Source organism: Artemia franciscana, chromosome 1 (genome assembly GCF_032884065.1).
Source record: "Artemia franciscana chromosome 1, ASM3288406v1, whole genome shotgun sequence".
In the NCBI taxonomy this organism is placed as follows: Eukaryota; Metazoa; Arthropoda; class Branchiopoda; order Anostraca; family Artemiidae; genus Artemia; species Artemia franciscana.
The window spans coordinates 44168819-44190385 of NC_088863.1; the positions used below are offsets into that span (position 1 = coordinate 44168819).

The 21567-nt window shown below is 36.4% G+C and overlaps 1 protein-coding gene across 5 annotated transcripts in view; it reads right to left on the bottom strand.

Moving 5' to 3' along the window:
• Positions 1 to 543: 543 nt before the first annotated feature.
• LOC136030149 (protein ZNRD2-like) overlaps positions 544 to 21567 on the bottom strand; it is a 46294-nt gene continuing 25270 nt past the window's right edge. For 2 of the 5 annotated variants that reach the window (XM_065708892.1, XM_065708865.1), the window contains exons 2-4: positions 12044 to 12218; positions 9992 to 10076; positions 544 to 1617 (exon numbers count right to left, since the gene is read on the bottom strand). In XM_065708892.1, coding sequence (XP_065564964.1) covers positions 1202 to 1617; positions 9992 to 10076; positions 12044 to 12202 — 660 coding nt within the window. In that variant the 5' untranslated portion in view covers positions 12203 to 12218 and the 3' untranslated portion in view covers positions 544 to 1201. Of the gene's footprint in view, positions 1618 to 9991; positions 10077 to 12043; positions 12226 to 21168; positions 21304 to 21567 lie in introns of those variants that run through there. The other 3 variants (XM_065708874.1, XM_065708884.1, XM_065708856.1) reach the window with 3 other exon arrangements.

Genomic DNA, 21567 nt, shown 5'->3' on the forward strand with positions numbered 1-21567 from the left:
TGGAATAGACGATTCTGATGAACATATATCTCAATACTATTCGGAGCAGCTTGATAAGTATACCTTTGAAATATACTTAACAGGACTAGTCAAAAATAATTCAGTCTCCTTTTCGTATTTCTTTTTATTCATTTACTTTTTTCTTCTTATTTAAAAAGATATATTATAAACGCTTATAAAATGTAATGTTTTGTAAATTTTTAGTTACTTCTGTGTAATTGGGTGCGCGGCTTCACCAGTTATTCTTAAAACATTTTTTTTAAGTTTTTTTTTAACTACTTAATTCCGTTTATATTTTTATTTTTACAGTCATTGTTTCATACTCGTAGGCTTGATTTTAATGTGGTGCTTATTAATCATTCGCATTTGGATTTATGATGAAGTTATTGCGCTACTACTTACAGAAAACTCTAGTTAGGAAAAAATTTGAAATTACCTGTTTAACCTACTTTATTAATATGCATATTTTCTGTCTAGCGTTGCACTGGATTTAAGTACGGTCAAAAAGTTCAATACATCTAACCGAAGTTGTAAAGACCAATATATGACTAATAAAGACTTTATTGCGGAAGAGTATATAAAATAAGAATCAATTAAGTTTAAAAAAAACAATAGTTCTTTCCACAGATTACAACTGAAATTGACAATGGACCTTGAAGAAAAAGAAAGAAAGGATGAAATAATTTCAAATTGTCAATAACAAATTTGAAAAATTGTGCTTAAAAAGTTGATAATGAACATAACTGCTAAAAAAACAATGCTCTCGAGAAAATGCAATAATCTACTTTGTTTTTGATGCGTTACACAGGAATGCCGAGTCAAGTATTTTACCATTATTGCCTTTTTCTCGAAAACACCGTTCAAAATGGAAAATAGGCTTTTGCTTACAAAAAAATATTAACCGAGGAAATTGGAATAGGGCAAAAGATAATACGACGAGAAAAATTTAAGTTGTCAAAGAAAGTTATTTTCTTTGCAACAAACTCATCAGTTCTTAATCAAATAATCTTTTAAACTTGAGTTTCCCATTTAGTTTAACAAAGTCATCCATGAGCTTTCATCCTTTCTATAGATGTTTTAACTACAAAAAAATAAAAATAAAACCTCCTTATTTTGAAAGGGGTAAAGTAAATCTATAAAGGGTTACAAACTTATATGCATACCACTTTCATCCACAACTTTTGACAAAATACTTGACTCTTTATGAAGAAACTTTTTTCAAAGAGGCAAGAGCTTCTCCGCATATCTTCATGAGACTGAGAAGCTCTTTCTGCTTCTTGATAGAACTGCAGACAAGTAGCTGTGATCTTGTATTTTCAAGACATTGCAGAACACCTCCAATACTAGCCGACACTACTGTCTTGATACCACCTGTCTTCTCAGAATAAGGTTTCATAGAAGTCTGGGTGCTGGTGGTTAGTTGCTCAGTTGGTACTGAAGTCGAAGGTACCGCATTTGTGATAGAAATTGGTATTGTTTCTTGCCCAATCTGCGATTCTTGAGACTGTGCGATGACAGTTGATGAAGTAGAAGGGGCTTCAGCTGGTGAAGTATTTTCTCTTGAGCTAGAAAACCTAGCCTCTTGCCTTTGGCTCTCTGCTGCTTCCTCACTTATTTCTAGAAAGAAAAGTAGCATACAGACCAGCAATAGATATACCACGATGCATAATTTGGTTTGATATATTTCAGTTTAGCTGGTCATCCATGAAGAAAGTTTCAAGATTGTTTTTGATTTTGCTTTTTTAATGTTAAAAATTTCCTGTGGTTTTTACTTAACCTTTCGTATTATTCGCCTTGTTTTGGTTCGGTTATTTAGTGCACACCTAAGATATCCCTAAATAAAGGCCGGCTTTTTCCCTATCTTGAACAAAGGCCTAATTGCACTGAAATCTATAATTGTTCATTTGAGGGATAAGGGAAATCCTCTCTAAGATTGTCTACAAGATCTCTCCACTCTGAACAATAAAACCATTAAAATTCACAGAAATGTAGGGTTTTAGCAGTAAAAGTGGACTTCTTGCAGGAGTTTCCTCCTTCCGTTCCCATCCTATAAGGCTACGATTTTCGAACACTCTTGTAGAAATAATTAATGTTTTTGCTCAAAAAATTAATTCCCATATTTCAAAGTACAGGTGTTGACTAAATAAGTAGCTCAAAAGCAATTAGATCGGCAAAAATACTAAAATGCAAATTGTTTAGTATACTTTTGTCACAGACTAGGATTTTACAAGGTTGTCACTTTCTTCTCCTCACCCTTTTAACAAGGTAATCTAGCTCTTAGAGCTATTCTAAAGTGAAAAGAATCCAACATAGTTGCCATAAAGCATGTTTGAAGTGTCACACTCGTTTGGCATCGCTTTAGCAGGAATAAACGTAGTTAAAATAACTGTGTGTCGTGTTTTTTTTTTTAGTCTGCTTTGAGACCAAACGACTTTAGTTATCAATACAAATCCAAATCCCTATATACTATTTAATTGATCACAATAGATATCGCCATGCAGTTTATACCGAAGATTGAATAAAGAACATCTTCCTCCGGCCGGGCTACAGATTATTACTATCCTTTTAGTGAGTGGAGTAAACAATGGCCTTTCACGTTTAAGACTGGAACTTTTCCAGACCTCTCCAGATAGTGGTCTAGATTCAAATTGCGCATACTTATCATACCAGCATTTTTTTTTCTCGTGGGAAATAAACTGTCATTCTGTCATGATTTGTGCAGAATGTTTAAAAGTTCTTTTAAGCAAATAGATGCTTTTGAAGCAAATAACCCCTTATGTTTTATTTTTGTAAATTTTCACTTAGTCTAGTAACCAGCACCCAAGGGCCCGAGGTCAATAACTCCTGACAGTGGCCTATATTCAAGTCGTTTTTAAACACTGTACTTGACCTACACTGTCTTCTTAAAGAATGGTGATAAGATAAACAGTTTGCAGAGAATGTTGCCAACTGGCTTTGCTTTAGACTCGCAAGAAACTCTTCCTGACCTTTCGAATTGTCCGTCTTCCAAAGTCAAGGGATTTTTTTTCACAAAAACCTAATAACTAGTTTTCTTTTTTTTAACTTTTTCATGGACTTGGTCTTTCTTACTTGAAGCTTTTGCTCAGAAGCGCTGCTAGCAGAATAGAAACTAGACATCAGGGCCGTTAGTCAACTCCAGAGTGGCCAGTTGAGGGTGAGGGTTGGAGCTGTGTTGGGATATATGGAAGTGAGTCAACCGCAACTGACGTACACTCATCTGATGCTTGGTCATCTTCAGGGGCGCTTCCAACCATTTGCAGCTGGTTCAAACTCAAAGAGGATTCGGGCAGGAGCGGAGGTAGACAAAGTAGACCGACAGGAGTCTGATGTGTTCAACAATCTGACACGTTCAATTTTTCGGGGGCACTCATCTGGGTAGGATCTGATTTTATCACCTGGGTCAAGGTTACAGCCGCGTCTCTGACGAGCATAGAAAAATATTAGCTACCGAAGCGGAGAAGGTTCGCACTTTTGTCAGGCAGCTGACCGATCTAGGGCTCATGAAATACTGTTCTTAGAAGACAGCCGAAGACGGCATTCGCGTCCTTACTGATATCTCTGAATCCAGACCTCCATTTGAGCAGAAGTTGAACCAAGGTAGGTAAACTGATTGACAAATTGAATATTCTGGCTACGAACTCCCATAAATTTGACTGTGCTAGGCAGTGTCGGGCAAACAGGCATTATTTTGGCATCAGACTAATTTACTTTTAAACGTTCCACAGCAGACGCCAGCGATACCAGTGCCGTCTTCGGGTCAATCGGACTTGTAGAACGTCTGAGAGAATGCTTCCATCAAAATCCATACCAAACGGCTACACTGTGCTGTCCCTAGGGGCAATTAGTGCTCCGTTGGCTAGTCGAATATCCAGAGGCACGTAGAGGTCATTCTACATGCACCAACTTACATTCTAACTGACTATTTTGAAGAATTTGATTCCGAAGCTATCGGAAGTTTGTTTTTCTTTGCAAATGTAAATTTGTAAGGTATATTTTGGAATTTTAAAATGTGAAGTGTTTATTCGTTAAACTTCAAAGAAAAAATCCTTCTAGCTTTAAGAAAACACTACCTAAGAAATCTATAGTGTTACTACAAATACATTACCTTTGAAAAAATGACCTTCTACCTTAAAAAAAGATAACAATTTTTTTTAACTAAAAATTTTGCAAGGAAGATTTTGGAGCTTTAAAATGTAAAGCATTCCCAGGTTAACTATAAAAAAAAATCTTCAATCTTAAAAAAAATTAACCACATTTTTTTTTTTTATGTAACTAGAAATTTTGGAAAACAAAAATCATGTTTGAATTTTAGATGGTAGTATATATACATTGATTTTTCATCCGTAAAACGTCGCCTAGTCACCTTAACCATTCCTTTATTATAGCCCTAGAAAGGGGGTCAAACTACATTTTTGGTACAGCTAATTGTTTTATATTAGGTCAGTCAGCCAACAACCTAAGATTATTCTTTGACAAGCCTCTCTTAAAAGAATTCTTCCTCAACCTTTAGAACCACCCAAGTTTCTGAGCATACTAGACCACTATCACTGCTTTGGCTACCAATGTTCCAATGTTAGTTCTAAGATTTATCTTCCCATTATTCCAAACTTTTTTCAGCCGAGAAGAAAGTCATGAACTCTGGCTCTGCTACTATCCTACTAATAATCTTTTCTATAAATAATTCTGTTGCTTCGTTGCTTGATTTTTTTTTTTTTTTTTTTTTTTTTTTTTTTTTTTTTTTTTTTTTTTTTTTTTTTTTTTTTTTGATGAATTGTAGTTTTGATTACAAGGAAGTAGAACAATTTTGCCTAAGGATACCCTTATGAGAAGTAAAGTTTTATTTTACATCCCTAAAATAAAGCACAATAGATGAAGTAAAATAATAGGATTATATAGAAAAAAATAAACGTTAAATAAGCATAATAAAATCAATGTAAACAATTTAAGTTGGATTAAATTTGAATGAAACCGAATCAATTGACTAGAATAATACAGAAGTTATGAGGAGAGCAATAAAACTGAAGAGAAAAAATGGGTCAAACCCCCAATACAAAAGCAAGAAAGCTCCAGCTTTGAATCGAATCTTCAAGACAGACCCTTACACAGGAATATAACTCGGAGAGGGATGAATATGTAAGCCAAAAACGATACCCAAAAAATAGACAATGCATACGAATCCAGTCCATAAAATTAGCAACGCACAAATTTGTAAAGAGAGTACGTGACTGATTGTGATAGTAACATGCCAATAATCTTGTACAAAAAAATTTCGAGGGTTGTTTGATATTTTCTCAGAAATTGTAATTATGATGAATGTGCTTATGCATGACTGAATATAGATCTGACCCCTAATGGGACAGGAGAGGTCAAATTACTTTTCTGTGAGGGGAGGTTAAAACATAGAAAATACATTTAAGGAAATAATTTATCAATTTTGAAGGAGGTGGGAGTGGTATCCTTTGGGCCGATTACAGAAAGGGATTCTCGTTTTATTCCGGTTTGGTTTGCTTAACCGTGTCTTAGTACAAATATTGTGAGACTGGCTTCTAAAAAAAATCTGAGTATTTAGTTGTCAAATTGCTTTGTTAATGATCCCTATCTTATGAATAATCTAATCTAGGAGATGGTTAGTTAAGTTCACTTTTGGGCTAGCTCTGGGGAAATTTATACATTTCGAATGTTTGACAAATTCGAATGCACTATATTTGCAAATCTTCTTGTGACTAAATGTCAATAAGAGAGCTCTTGTGAAAATATATAGTTCTATAGTGTGGTGGACCACCGAGTCAAAAAAAAATATTCCTGAAAATTATTCCAAAACAGGATTTAACGTTCTGAAATCAGAAGGATATGGCTCCAAAATAAGGCATAAGACAACTATTATTTTTTCCGTAAATTTGATTGGGTACTTCCCTGTGGTCAAAGCTTTATACTATCTTAATTTTCCCATGTGGAATTTTGAATCTGGGTCAAATCGAAAGTGTGGAAGGTTTCTCACTATACGGAACTACTAGAATCATCAGAGCTACCGGGGAAAATAATTTACACAAGAAGGTTCTGAAAAAATTGGATTGTCTTCTTTGAATTAGGCTTCATTACTTTGCGGGACTCAAAACTCAGATTCAAAGCTAGATTCAAGAGTCAAAATCAGCGTTGACTATTTAGGAATATGACCAACGCTATTCTACGAAATTCCGCAAAGACATAATTATACACTCGAAATTTGTGGAATAAACTATTATTAAACTAGAAGAGTTCTTAAGATACAAACTTGCACTCTTATATCTACATGGTCTTATGAAATCACATTAAATACAAATTTTACCATGGTTTTTAACAATAAATTTTCTGGTGCGGAAGGTATATCATCAAATGATGGATTAGAACTTTCATTCAAACTTACTTACTTAGCTTAGAATCCTCCTGAGCCATCAGTGGCGCATCGGGCGTCGACAAAACCTCTCCATTCATCACGAGTCTGTACAGCTGCAGTGATATCTTCCCATTGTGGAGTGAGATAAATGTTGGCCTCTTTCAGGTCCCGATCATAATGCTTCCACAGTGAGTGCTTTGGTCGGCCTCATCTTCGTCTTCCTTCAGGCTGTCACTGATACATTCTCGAGAGTAGTCTGTTTTCGGGCATGCGTAGAAAATGACCTAAATGTGTCCATCTTCGTTTCTTCATAACTTCGGTCACTATGGGCTGGTTCGTTTTCAGCCAGATTTCCCTTTTAGTAATTTTCTGATGCCAACTGATTTTGAGGATCCTTCGAAGGCAAGTGTTTTCGAACCCAAGGATACGTTTCTCAAGTTGCTCGTTGAGCTTCCAACATTCACTGGCGTACATCAATACAGACGGCACATTGCTGTTGAACAGGCTCATTTTTAAACGAAGTGAGTACTTGTACTTCTCAAATTGGTGTCAGCCTGTTGAAGGCACCTAATGCTTCTCCAATCCTTCTCTGGATTTAAAATGTTACATCTCCAGTATTCTCTATCGAGCATCCTAAGTATTTAAGCTCTTGGACCTGTTCAACGGTTTTATCGGAGCACTGAAGAGCTAAGGGAGAGCCAGATGTGGACATACTTTTTGATTTGTCGACGTCGATCGACAATCCGACTCTCGGGCTTTTCCTGAGACTTCATCGAATAGCAGCTGTAATCGATGTTTGGCGTCTCTTATCGTTTGACACCAGTCATGATTTTGAAGTATTTTGTAACTCCCGTTTTCTGTTCGTACACAGCATTCTGTTTGTTTGTACAGGGCAATAATCAGTTCTATTACCTTAGGGGTATTACGTAGTATTTAAGGATTTTCCATAAATTCTCGGTCAACCGAATCAAAGGCCTTTTCTAGGTCAATGAAAAGAAGATACGGCCTTTTATTCCATTCATTTGTGTCTTCAACCAGCATTCTTGGTGTAAAAATTGGTTTGTACATGACCCTCCAGGTCAGAAGCCGTGGTTTTCATCACGAAGATGTTTCTGATGTAGGCTTTGTAGCATAATAATTGACATAAGTTTACTAGGTATCGACATTATGTCAATGCCTCTCCAGTTACTACAAACAAAGGCGTCACCTTTTTTGAAGGACTTAATAATGGTTCCTTTCGTCCAGTCACTGGGCACTATCTGGTTACCCCATATCTGAGTTAGCAGCTCAACCCAAACTGTCACACAGTCGCGGACTGAAGTTTTCAGCATCTCAGATGTAATGCCATCTAGTCTTGGCATTTTTCCGTTCTTCAGCTTTCTGACGGCGGCTATGATTTCTTCTGGAGACGATGGCTTTTCATTTACATTGAGAATCATAAATGGAGTGAGTGTTAGGAATTATATCTCAGTCATTTGTTCTCGGTCTATTTAGTAGGTTCTCTAAGTGGGTTGCCCACCTCTCATCAATCTTCAAAGGGTCTGTCAAAAGAACTCCATTCTCGTCCTTTACTAGATTAGTCCTGTTAGGCTTGACTCCAATCACCTCATTGGTCAATCTATAGACTGTTTTCGAATCTCCCTTCTTTGCTGCTTATTCCGCCAAAGCTGCTTTTTGTTCAATAAATTGTCTCTTGTCGTCACGGGCACTCTTCTTTACTTATTTTTCTATTTCTCTATATGAATCTTGCAGAACAATCAATTCAGATGCGTCTGAGGCCGACAGAATAGAAAGTTTGGCTGATTTTCTTGCCTCAATTAGTTTTCAGGTTCGGCGGAATCCATCCACCTTTCTTTCTTTTTTCTTCTTATAGCCTAATTTCTCCACTACAACTTCTCTGTATGGATTTTTCAGTTTCTCCCACGTACTTTCGACATCAGTATTTGGTTCTAATTCCGATTGTAGGGCTTCAAATCTATTTGAAAGTTCTAACTGGAACATTCGTGTTGTTGCCTTGTCATTCAGTTTCTCAACGTTGAAGGGTTTGTGCGTTGTCAGTTTATTGCTTTTCTGTGTCGCTTTTAATCTTAGATGGATCTTGGCAACCATGAGGTTATGGTCGGATTGTGAATCAACGCCTCTATAGCTTCTCATATCGAGTAGACTCTTCCCCCACTTGCGTGAGAAGAGGAGGTAATCAATCTGGTTGCGCGTGCGGCCATCTGGTGAAGTCCATGAATATTTGTGGATGGTCTTGTTCAGGATGGGCATTGATCCTACTTCAGGATTAAGATCACCTACGATACATGTGATATCGTGTCTAGGAATTTCTGCAACAACACTTCGTAGTATTTTATGAAAGTTGTCTTTCTCTATTTCATCCGCTTCGTTAATTAGTGCGTAGCAGGCAACGATTGAAAGTTTACCATGGGCTGACCAGAACCTTCTGTAAATAATTCTTTCGTTTACAGGTGCCCATTTTAGCATCGCTCACCTAGCTATGGATGACATCAATACGCCTGCACCTGCTTGGCGTCTGCTTTCATGTCCGCTGTGTGTGAGGACGTATCCATCTTGTAGGGGTTCTATCTCACTACCAAGCCATCTATTTTCACTAATAGCTGTTACGTATATATTGTTCTGTATCACTTCTTTCAGTATCTGTTCAGTTTTGAGATCTGGTTCATCGTCCTCACATTCCAAAATCTGACATTCAGTTGTTGCTTCGTAGTCAAAAATCGGGTACGGGGGCATGCTGAGGTTGTTAGGGAAGTAGTAGTCATATTCGAGGCTAATATCGACGATTCAGTTGCTGGTTTCTTTTTACAGGGACAGGTAGCAAGTCTATCGCCCAACCCTCTTTCTTTCGCAATCGGACTTGGGACCGCTATGGTCGAGTTATTGTGGCTGTTCATTCGAACAGCCTGTTTATAAAGCATATTGATAAACAAAAATTTAGTAGCTCTAGAGCTAACCGTTCAGTCAAAAAGGCGTAAATTCAACAGAAGCTAATCTAAGGTAAAATAATGCGTAAGGTAGTCCCCTACAAATCTGCGATGGCATATCCTTGTTTAATGGGATATACTATGTAATAGGCAGCTGGTGGATACAGGAACATAGACAGGAGGAAAGGAGATTGGGCCTTTTGGAAATCTTGAATTATCTTGAATTTATGGATGCTTCTAATTCAAGCTACCAAAAAAAAAGTATTATTTCATTATTAGCTCCATCCCCGTAAAAAAAATTATTTGTGAGGACCTTTGAAAAAAAAATTACGTACGTGCCTAGGATCCCCATCTCGAAGATGCAAATATACTCTAGCTTTTAGAGAAAAATATGCCTTAAAAATCGCGAATTGTAATATAACAGTTCGCACATAGCTGACAATTTATAATCGATTTCAATCAATCAATCAATCATTTTATTAATACTAAAACACTATTTTGATTTGATTTCAAATCAAAATTAAGAAATGTAGTCAACTAAAGTCAGGGACTCTCTTTTGGTTACTGTTTACACCCTCAAACCCCCTAATCAAAATCAGCCACTTCGTTTTCAAAAAGGGTGTTACACCCATCGAATGCTCATAATACATACCAGGACTATCTTTCTGAATTTCTGGATCGACTTCAGCACAAGCAACGCAGTATAAAGTCCCCTGTCGGTCTTGAAGTAATATTGTCTAAAAAAAAAAAAAAAATAAACCTATGAAATATGTATATATCAAGTTTAAATCAGCAAAATTAAAGTAGCTCAAATCAATAGCATTTAAAATCCTATTAATACATTCCTTCTAATAGATTTGGCAAATATGAACAGATTTAGCTAGAACTAATTTTGAAATCAGTTATGTTGGAACCCGTTAGGAAGGTTGAATAGAGGTTTAGCTAGTATATAACCAGATCTAACCAAAACCAATTTTAATTGCATTAGAACTGGCTAAGACTAACACATAAAAATGTTTTCTGGAAATTGTGACAGATTAAAATCGGGGCTAAGCTAAACAGTACTTGCATGATATACCCCCGACCTAACATTCTTCATCTAAGTAGAACCTGTTTCTCTGACACCCAATCCTAATGAAATATACCTAAGTATGATAAAAATATAATACTTTAGAAACAAATTTGGATACTTGTATGATATACCCTCTGCAGCTCAAGAAGTGAAGTTAGGTTAATCCTAATGAAATGTACCTAACTATGATAAAAATATAATACTTTGGAAACAAATTTGGGCTATATGTTTGCACATTAGGGGGGATGGGGGTAAAATACAGCGGTTCTGCATGCAAAATGTATTAGCTGCAACTATTCTGAAGTAAGAATTGTTTTCTGACGTCATACTGTCTAAATACTTTACCCCACCCCACCCCCCTACTGTGCAAATGTGTATAGCCTAAATTACATATTTCCCATCTATTCTGCCACTTTTCTTTGTCTTGTCTGACGCTAAGCTGAAAGAAGCTAACGAAAAAAAAAACTGGTTTTACAATGCGTCAATGAATGAACAACTTGAGCGATCGGGGGTATGTCATACAAGTACCAGCACAACAAACAAAATGAGGTCGTCTCTCAATGGGGTGGGAAGAATTAATAGAAATTCATTTGAAGAAAATTAAAACTTCACGTTAAAGGGTAAAGAAAGAAGCGCTGAGTTGACTGGGATGGGGGAGGAGCGTATACTACCAGGCAAGCCTCAGGCAGGTTGATGTTTCAATACGTTGCTAGCACTTGTGGGAGTAGTAATTCATACAGTGTCCTCCGATGTGTTTCATATAATCAAATGAAAATTCTCATTCCTAAGATGATAAAACAAACATTCATTGACATAAGAGTAAGCTTTTTAAAGAATTCTTCAATAGCAATCGTTAAAGCCGATAAAAGGAACTAATTACTAGCCATGATAAGTTCGACCATAGCAATAACAAGAATCACTCACGTTTAAATGATACAAATACCTAAGCCATGACAACCATGATCATACTAATCGGTTTGCTGCAACATTATAAGGAGATAAAAATTTTTCTTTTAAAAGCACCCGCTTCAAGTATTAGAAAAGGTTTATATACTGCCTTGAAATCTCTACTTCGTTCCCAAAAGTCAAACGTAAAAAAAATTCATAAATCCTGTAGAAATATTTAAACCAGATATATTTTTAAAAACTCAATAGCGAGCAGTTCTGACATTGTTTCCATGTGCAGAAACATAGATGTTGGCCCCCCATTTGGGGGCCCTCTACCAAGTCTACTTACATATTGTTGCGTTGGATACCTTGCAAAATTGCTATTAAATTTGTATTTTCTGAATTGAGTATTATATCCATACAAAAAGCTTACACCTTAGATTATATGGCTCAGAGAAATTAATCTTAAGGACGCAATCAGCAAGAAAAGTTAAAACACCTTGTTTAAACAGTGGGGGATAGTTAGATTAGAATGCCGTTATCTATTATTTTTTATGGGTTTTATTTTAAATTGTCCAATTGAACTTAAAAATAATACGCACAATCGACACATCTAGGAATCGTATTTTCCTCTTTTTTTTCTCTCTCAGCCTCTGAAATTTTCAAAGGTGAAGTTAGCTGAGCCATTACTTTACTCCAGTTGGAAATTAGCTTTTATTTTTTAATTCAAGTAACTCTACTTACACCACATGTCTCACAGAGTGAATTGAGCATCGTATATCCTTTCAATAAGTATTGACCCATTAAATTGGAAATTCGATCTGATCTGTCCCTTCGAGCCCGTCTAATTTTCTCTTCAACTTCAGAAGGAGGGTGCCAGTCAGCTTCATCATAACCAGCCATTCGTGTCCACTTTGCTCTAAAAACTGGCAAAAAGTGGGCAATAGTTTAAAAATATAACACATGCATACAAAGACAACAAAGAAAGCTCAAAATAATAATCACTTTTATTTTCTATTTGGATGCAAAAAACTTATGGCAAGAGAAATTGACAAGTTTTTTGTTTTGTTTTGTGTATGTTAGAAAGATGGCAATACCAGGATGATAGCAGTTATATAATCTAAATTTTCCAGATAGATTTAGGCATCAAGTACAACTCGATAACCCATAAAAGAAAGTGTAGGACTTGCAGTGTCCACTCACTATCGCTGATATTTACTGTTAGATCATTGCTACGGAAAAATGATATTCAGAACAGAAAATTGAGTTCAAAGGTGAGATACGATGCAAAACTGACACGTCCAAGGAGGACCATATTCACTATAAAAAGCTTTTAAAAGGCTTCTAGGCAACAAATCACACTGGGAGAATAGACCTAGTCATCTGTGACCTTAAAATTGTGTCAAAAAGCTTAGCAAGGCAGAGTAAAGCCAATCGCTCATTCCAATCAGTGCCTACGTAGTTATAAGCTACCATAAAAAGGCACATATGAAAACATTTCTGGATAGAGTGTTCCGTAGCAGTAAGTGTAATGCCAGAATTTATATAAGTGATGAGAACTCGCTGTAAAATTGTCACGTATTGTGCAATGATAAAATTTGTTCAATCAAGAAATATTCAGCCAGAACACTCTAACTCTAAAATCGACTTTATATCAGAAGGCTCTGAAGCACCTCCTCAGTCTGATTTATTTTCTCATGCACCAATGTAGGTAGACGAACAGGAACAAAAATAGCACAAAAATAGCAGACGTAGAGTAGCCCCGGATGTCTTTATCTTAAAAGTAATATAAGGCGACAAACCACATTACTAAGTATTACTAAGATTATGACCTGATTTTATTAGCAGAAGATTACTCCAAAAATAAGAGAACTAGGGCACAAAAACTCCATATCTATACACCAAAGATACCATATTAGTTCTGATATGAGAGAGAGAGGCTTATATTTTAAAAACGACTTTCACAGCGCGTGGCGCCGAATTAGTACTTTACTTAGGGTATTACAGTCAGATAAAACTTATCAGATAAAAAAAAAAAGAGAAAAACTCAGACATAGACACACTGTGTCAGACAGACACTTGTCAGATTAAAAATACCGATCATTAACTAAAAAACTGAGTCAATACAAAAAACTCACTGATTAATAATGTTTAAAAATGCAGGAATTAAACTCTTCCTGTATCTCTCGTGGATTGGTAGGAGAGGTTTAAGGGTGGGGACTTTCTGGGAATTGGGTCTTTGAGGTCCGGATCTTAAAGGTTGGAAAGGCGGAGGGAATAAATCTTGGAAACGGGGGTTTATCATGACTTTACTGCTAAACAAGGTACACAGGAGGGTTCTTCTGTCTGATAGGGTAGTGAGCTGGAAATGCTTAAGAAGAAAGTGATATGGGAGTTTACCTTGACCATAGATAATTCTTAAAGCTCGTTTCTGGACCGACTCTATTGAAAAAGATTGGGAAGTAGTCAAGCCAAAATGCCAAACCGGACAAGAAAATTCAGGAAAAAGGGTGAATGAAACTTCTGATAAATTATTAAAAGGTGGATTGCAGGGCGGTAAAACTTGAAGAAAAATTTAAGCGTAAAAAGTGCCAAATTAGCTTGCTTTGTGATATTAGTAACGTGGATCTCCCACACCAGATCGCTCAAGATAGTGATATCGAGGAGTTTGCACTGCTGAACGGACATCTCCAGAGGGGTTGGTTGCTTGAACGAAGGCGTACTCTTCAAAAACTGATAGTCATTATATTTGACTTTTTGGCATTCACGATCATGTCGGCCCGTGCAGCGTCACTGGAAATATCTTCCATGATTTCCATGGTTGAGCTCTTCAAATTTTTCCAGCATTTTCCTAGTAAGGACATGTCGTCGACAAATTTCCAGCGGTCAGGGTGTTCAGTAGCAAGTCCATTTATCATAATCAGGAACAGGAGCAGGCCAAGGAGGGTACCCTTGGGCACAACACAGTAAACTGGAAGGAGATCCGAATAGACACTTTCATACTTTACACACTGAGTTCTACTGGAAGGGAAAGACGCAATTATTCTAAAAAGGTTTGGGTTAACATAAAATTCTTTTAGAAGTTTTTCAACCAAAACATTGTGGTTAATCAGATCAAAAGCTTTTTGGAGGTCTATTAGAAGTAGATTCAGCCAAACATCAGGGTTTTCCAAATTTTTACATATTGTATCCAGTAATATTACAAGATAATGAGTAGTAGAAAGGCCACGGTGATTACCAAATTGCTTTGGGTCAATAAGTTATTCAATTTTTGATTTGAGCCAATCAATCAGAAAGCTTTCATACAATTTCGAAAAAACTGAGGTGAGTGTAATTGGTCAAACCCCATTGAAACCCTCCTCAGCTCCCTTCTTCTGAATCCGCGGCAGGAATCCCTGCTTCCAGGTATCAGGGTAGCATCCCCTTTCAGTGATAGTGCAGAAAATATCTACCAGTGGTAAGGACAGCTTATCAGCGAAGGCTTTGATTAGTACGATCGGAATATCTGATGGGCATGTACTTGTCCTTTTTAGGTTATTTATCTTCTTCTCGATATCTTTTGGTGATATATGGGGAAGATTTTCATCCTGACTATAGGGAATAGACTCAAGAGTCTCTGCGGAAAGTGGAGGTAATGCCTGGACAATCTTGACGCGGTGTTTGTTGAGATCATTAGCAGTTTTAATACTAGGCTTATCAAGCTGGAAATCAATATTACTAATTTGCTTGCCAGAAACTTTTTAACTAGATCATGCCACTTCTTGGGGTTATAATTAAAAATATCTTTCACATTATTTTTATAGTAGCCTACGTGGCAGCTGCTTTTCGAATTTGTTATTTTTATCATTTCACGCATATGGTAGGCTTCATCTTTTTTGCCAATTAAAAAAAAAACAAGTTTTTGTAACGGAAAGTAAGGAGCGACATTAAAACTTAAAACAAACAGAAATTACTCCGTATGAAAGGGACTTTTCCTCCTCAACGCCTCGCTCTTTACGCTAAAGTTTGACCCTTTCTCTTAACTCTACTTTTTAAAACAGTAAGAAACTTTAGCGTAAAGAGCGGGCCGTTGAGGAGGAAGAGCCCCTTTCATATACGGAGTAATTTCTGTTCGTTTTAAGTTTTAATGTCGCTCCTTACTTTCCGTTACAAAAACTTTTTTTTTTATTTAATTTCTGGACGTTTTTGAATTAATGCATGTTTTGATCTTGGCTCTCCGCACATAAATAATTAAAACGTAATTTGTATATTAATTAATTGCAATTAATCAGAAGATTTTGAGAGAAAAGAAGCGAAGGAGGAGGCCTAGTTGCCCTCCAAGTTTTTGATTACTTAAAAAAGCAACTAGAACTTTTAATTTTTTACAAACGTTTTCATTGGTAAAAAATATACGTAACAAACGAATTAACTAACGTAACGAACTTCTATATTCGTATGTTTTTATTGCGTATATGAGGGGGTTCAACCCTCGTCGATACCTCGCTCTTTACACTAAATCTTAGATTGTGTCCCAATTCCTTAAGAATGACCTCTGAATCACAAAGGCCGTAGAATAAATAGTTGAAATTACTAAAAATACTTTAGCGTAAAGAGTGAGGTATGACGAGGAGGTAAACCCCTCATATGCGTAATAATTTTTGTTCGTTTTAAGTTTTAATGCTGCGCCTTACTTTCAGTAGAAAAAACTTTTCATATTTATTTTTTCATTGTTTTTTCAAATAAAGCTAGAAAATCCTGCGCCCCCTTCATTGAAATTCTCGTCCCCCATAAGAAGTCTCTCCATGGAAAAATCCTCCCACGTACCCCCCCCTCTCAACTCTCCCCCCTAAACCAAAAAAATCCCCCTGAAACGTCTGTACACTTCCCAGTAACCATTACTTAACCTTTAATTTAACCAAACGTAACCATTTGACATTACTTAACCTTTGTCAAACCTCAAACACTTTGGGCGTTAAACTTGACTCACTCATTAACAACTTAAAGAATGATCTTGGCAATGTTAAACTCAATCTGAGCATACCGCAAAGCAGTTTAATGCTATTCTCCTTTTTAAAAAATATACCCCCAATCAATAATTACCTTTGCATTCCAAATTTAAACATGGTTAAGCTACTTGGTGTGCACTTGGACAATGAACTTAAATGGAAATCTCACTCTTTTCTCTTATTTAAAACAGGTGGTTTTCCCCTTAGATCTTTTTCCCTTCTCAAATGGTTCTCCATATCAATCCAGAACCTTAAAATAATTTATTGTTCTTATATAAGACCTTGTCTTGAATATGTTTGCCCTGTCTGGCACCCTGGGTTGACCGAATCCCAATGTTCTAAAATTGAAAGCATTCAAAAAAGAGCTATAAAAATTATACTGGGGACGTCCTATACTACTTATGATGAAGATTTGGCTAGACTTGAACTCACTACATTGGAATCACGTCGTCACTTCCTTACCATGAACTTTAGGCACAAGTGCCTTAGTTCTGACTATCATCGACGTCTTCTTCCCCCCTTCAAAGAAAACCGCCCAATCCTTCCCAATAAAAGACTTAATGCTCGTAGAGCTCCAAATACTCAACTTGACTTGTGTCCCCAAATGTTGACAATGAGGTACAAAAACTCTTTCGTTCCCTATTTTGTTTCGCATTTTAATAATTGATTTAACTTTGTAACTATGTTTATCCCTTAACATTTATTTTATCATCGTAATTGTAATTGTTCTGACGTGCTTATGCTAGCTTGTGTGCTATTTTAGCCAATAACTCATATTCTATTCTATACTAAGTGTAAACACAGGTCAAAGTTTTCAACTTGCAGCCCCTCCCACGGGGACTGCGAGGGAGTAAGTCGTCCCTAAAGACATAGTTATTAGGTTTTTCGACTATGGTGAATAAAATGGCTATCTCAGAATTTTGATCTGGTGACTTTGGGGAAAAAATGAGCGTGGGAGGGGGCCTAGGTGCCCTCCAATTTTTTTGGTCGCTTAAAAAGGGCACTAGAACTTTTAATTTTCGTTAGAATGAGCCCTCAATTATTATCTTAAGAGTAAAAATTTGGTTGACACAGCCTCTGTCCTTTTTAAAAAAAAACCAATGTTAGTCTCTTATAACTTAGTCTACAATATCTCTCAGTCTAAAAAGAATAATATTACTAAGGTTTTTGCTATCTACAACAACTGGACAAATGCCCCAATAATCACCACACTCACTCTTATCACCTTTATTATACAGGTGGTTTAATTAGGGTTTTATTTCTAACCTTAGAACCACCATTTACAAGAAACACATTTACCACACTATCAATAACTGGGGCCTTATTGTTTTTTTTTTATCCTTTTAGTAATGTTGTTAATTCTTCCTCACAAAACAAATCTTCCTTTACATCCAAGGTATCACAAACTTTTTCGTTTTCCTCTGCATATTTCCCAGCAACTTTATTTCGGTTTAGCATGTTCTCAAAATGTTCTGCCCATCTCTCTCTTTAGCTTTTTACTTATCACTAATTATGGCCCAGTTTGTCAAATTTTAACCTCTCTAGTTTAGTATCCAACTGTTCCTGGAAAGTTTCGCTCAAATTCTCGTCTTGGAGTCTACCAATATCATAACTTCCTGTCAGGTAGTTACCGTTTAGAAATTTCAGCTTTAAATTAACCCTAGACAATACTAGATGGCAATCTTTACTTTTAACATTGATAACAGCACTCCTATATACCCTAGCATCTTGTATTAATCCTGCAAGTCCTCAGTTCACAATAACATAATCAATAAGCTTTGCTGTCATACCATCCCGTGAATACAAAGTTAACTTATGTGCCATTTTATGTTCAAACACTGTATTGGTTATAACTGGATTGTAATATCTATGAAATTGCAGCAGTCTGTAGCCATTACTGTTTTCTTTTCCTACACCAAATTTACCTAGGCTACAATACCTATCCCTATTTCTACTGATCTGGACGTAAAGCAATGGTCCTGGATAACAGTGCAGGACAGAGACCAGCACATCTTCTCAAGTCTACTCTGAAGTGCTTAAGCCAGCTTAGAACAAGACAACAAGAAGTCCTTGGGACATCCAGTATGAATAAAGGGCTTTGTGCAATCCTGGGCCCATCTTGGTTACAGCATGGTTTTCATGGTTTCTGACCCATTATATATTCATGCCTACAAATAATATGATATTATGGGGAGGCAACCCATAGTAAATAAATTAGCTAGGAAGAGGTTTTTCACCCCAAAAACGCCCACCAAAATAGACAAAGTCAAGAAGAATTATCCATTTTAATCAGAATACTGTGCAAATGCCGTGTCATTTACTAGATAATTTCCTTGAGGGGTACCACTCATCAAATGGGAATAGTGTTGACCACAAGGTTTCCAGTCTTGAAGGCAGCCCAAAACAACCCTTTGCAGAGGATTTTGTCAATAGGTCTGGATCTTATTGCCCTGCTGCATTTGTCCTCAAAGATGATGGAGGACAAATGCAGAAGAGCAAAATCCTCCCATGATGATGTTCTGCATTACCATGCAATTTAACCCATTACTGGGAGAAGGTTTGTAACTTACAGGACGTGTGCACACACTGGTGGGCCCAGCTCAGTGTACATTTGAGGGGCCTTCATCCTCCTCCACCTGTATTTAGGGCCTCAGGCTATGATGGTCCAGTTTCTATCATGAACCCCAGCAACAACGTCCCCCTTGGTCAGTGCCTCCTATGGAGGTACCATACATATCTGTAGAGCATTCCCATATTGCCGCCTTGGGACGTGCTGAGTTGCCTGGAGGAGGCCCCTACTGAGCAGTAGACTCATAAATCTACTATGACAAGGCTAAATCTGCTATGTCAAGCCTAAGTCTTCAGTCAATCCTAGATCTATTATGTCAATCCTGAATCAACTATGTCAAGCCTGACATATATCTAGCATTCTCCATAAAAGGTAAATCATATTGTTGTATTTACAGGAGTGTGTTTTCATGGGCGTTTACAATTATCATTTAACAAAAAATCAATTTGTAGGTCTTGTATTAAAGGGAATTGAAAAAAGCTACTTCAAGACTTTTTCAGGCTTTTAAATTCACAGGTTTGTTTGATAAGGTTCATATAAATAAAAATGAATACATTTATTCATTAGAATAGGTTCAAACTAACATCTCTACCAGTATTAGAGATAAAAATTAATAAAATAAAGAGCTAAAAAAACAGTTGCAATGCAAACAGAAACAACAGATATCCAAATCCATAAGCATTCCTTCAAGGTTAGCATACTTAGCTGAAAATACTAATGAAGCAGTTCACACTCACCCACCAGAGGCATCTAAAACAGAAGATTAATTTTGCTTTGGAAAAATTGAGCCACAACTCTGATCGAATCAATCAGAGTTGTGTAAACCACCTCTTGTGTTGACTTCATCCTGTAAAAGCAGCCATCTGCTTTGATTGTTCTTACCTTGTTTTTTGTTAGATTGTCCCTGAATCTTGGCAATACTAGAAAGTTGTTTCATAAAGTTCTATGTTTATTAGGCTACTTTGTTTTGTTTTTTGAGAAAACCAGAGACCATGTAAAACACACTCCTTTTATTGGGTTCATTGTCATAATTATATTGTTTGAAATTGGATGCTAACATTTGAGCAGTTCCAAATTCCCTTACTAGTGGGCATAAAAATCAATAATGGAGCCACCAATTTGTTGAAATGTTGGTGTTTCATATATAAGCATGTTTGTTTGCTAGTGTATACTACCCAGCAGTGGTCCACCAGCAAATGTTTAATGGTCAAGCAGAATTATCAACAATAGTGGCAATTTGAATTTGATGATTATAGGTTCCTTTTCAGCTAATACAAACAAAAATATAAAAAAAATGCTGTAGAACCTTCAGAAAGAGCTTACTTGATTGGAAATTGAAGCTTCTGGGACAATTCTACTTTGACCCCTTCATGGGGCTTCAAAAGGTAGCTTATTACTTTATCTAGCCTATAGTTTTTGTCCTGCCCTGCCAAAATATTTACCCAAGCAAGCTGTATTAACCATATGCTGCTGATCCTGTTGAAAGAGGAAAAAAAAAAAAACAATTGACAAGGTTGATGGGAAACATTTTAGTGGATTTAATTATTCCCCACCCAAACTACTTCTTCTTCAATTCCACTGTGTTACCACAGGGTTTCTTATTCTAACTATTAGTATTATTTTCTATGTTGTGTGCAAATCAAAAGTATTATTCCTTGAAGTTATTTTTAAGTAAATTAAAAAAAAAATTGTTGTTGTTATTTAGGTGATATTTAATCAAATCAACTGCTTCTATACATGTGAGCCTCTGTAAGTTCTTAGGCTTTGAATGCAAACACTTCAGTTTGAAAATCACACAAATAAAAATTTGGCAGATGCCAAATCAGCACTTAAAATATCACTGGATTATACTAGGATGTTGTACAGTGTTTTTAGTTAAATCACTGGCATTGGCCTGCATATCATATCTCTATCAGGCTGTAGTCACTAGCATATCTAAAAAGAATAAACACAAATTTGAAAACAAATAAAACCTATTTATAAAAAAGTCATAGCAATATGAAATATAAGAGTCACAAAAATCACAAAATATTATGCAGATTATAATTTTTTATACACTCAGTCAATAAGGACAGAGCTTTTCTATGAGCACACCTAGGGTGCTTTTCTTGACCTAGGATTGCTCTTGTTGTAAATTCACCACTAAGTTTCTAAACATATTTGTTTGTTCAGAGCAGATCATCAAACTCTGGATAGGCTATGTCAAGTTGACTTAGTGAAATCCAATGCCTTATGGCTGTCATCTCAACCTAACCCCTTTCCGAGATAGCAAGAAGTCACTAAACTAGAATTTTACAATACAGGGAAATGAATACTTAATGTATTGGTGGTGTCGATTGTTGGTTAATCTTGCCTGGTGACCTCAGGACGAACTTAGTGTATTATCAGGAATATGGAATGAATTTAAATAGGAAGTCTTTTGAATTGCTACCTAGGATGAATTGAATCAAGACATAGATGTCTCTAGGCAAAAAACAAAATGGACCTGTCCAAAAGTAAGACAATGATTATGCCTGGAAATAACGTTGACAAAAACTAAATTATTAGACCTTCAAAGTTCAAAAACACGCTTAATTGAAAGTCAAAAGATACTATTTAATTTTTATAATATTAAGAAAAAGGTAATCCCTTTAGCAGGGCTGGATAAAGGGCGATTGGAGCGATCGGGCCCAATCAGACCTCGGGTTTGAAGGGGCCCGCACTGCTATCAAAAT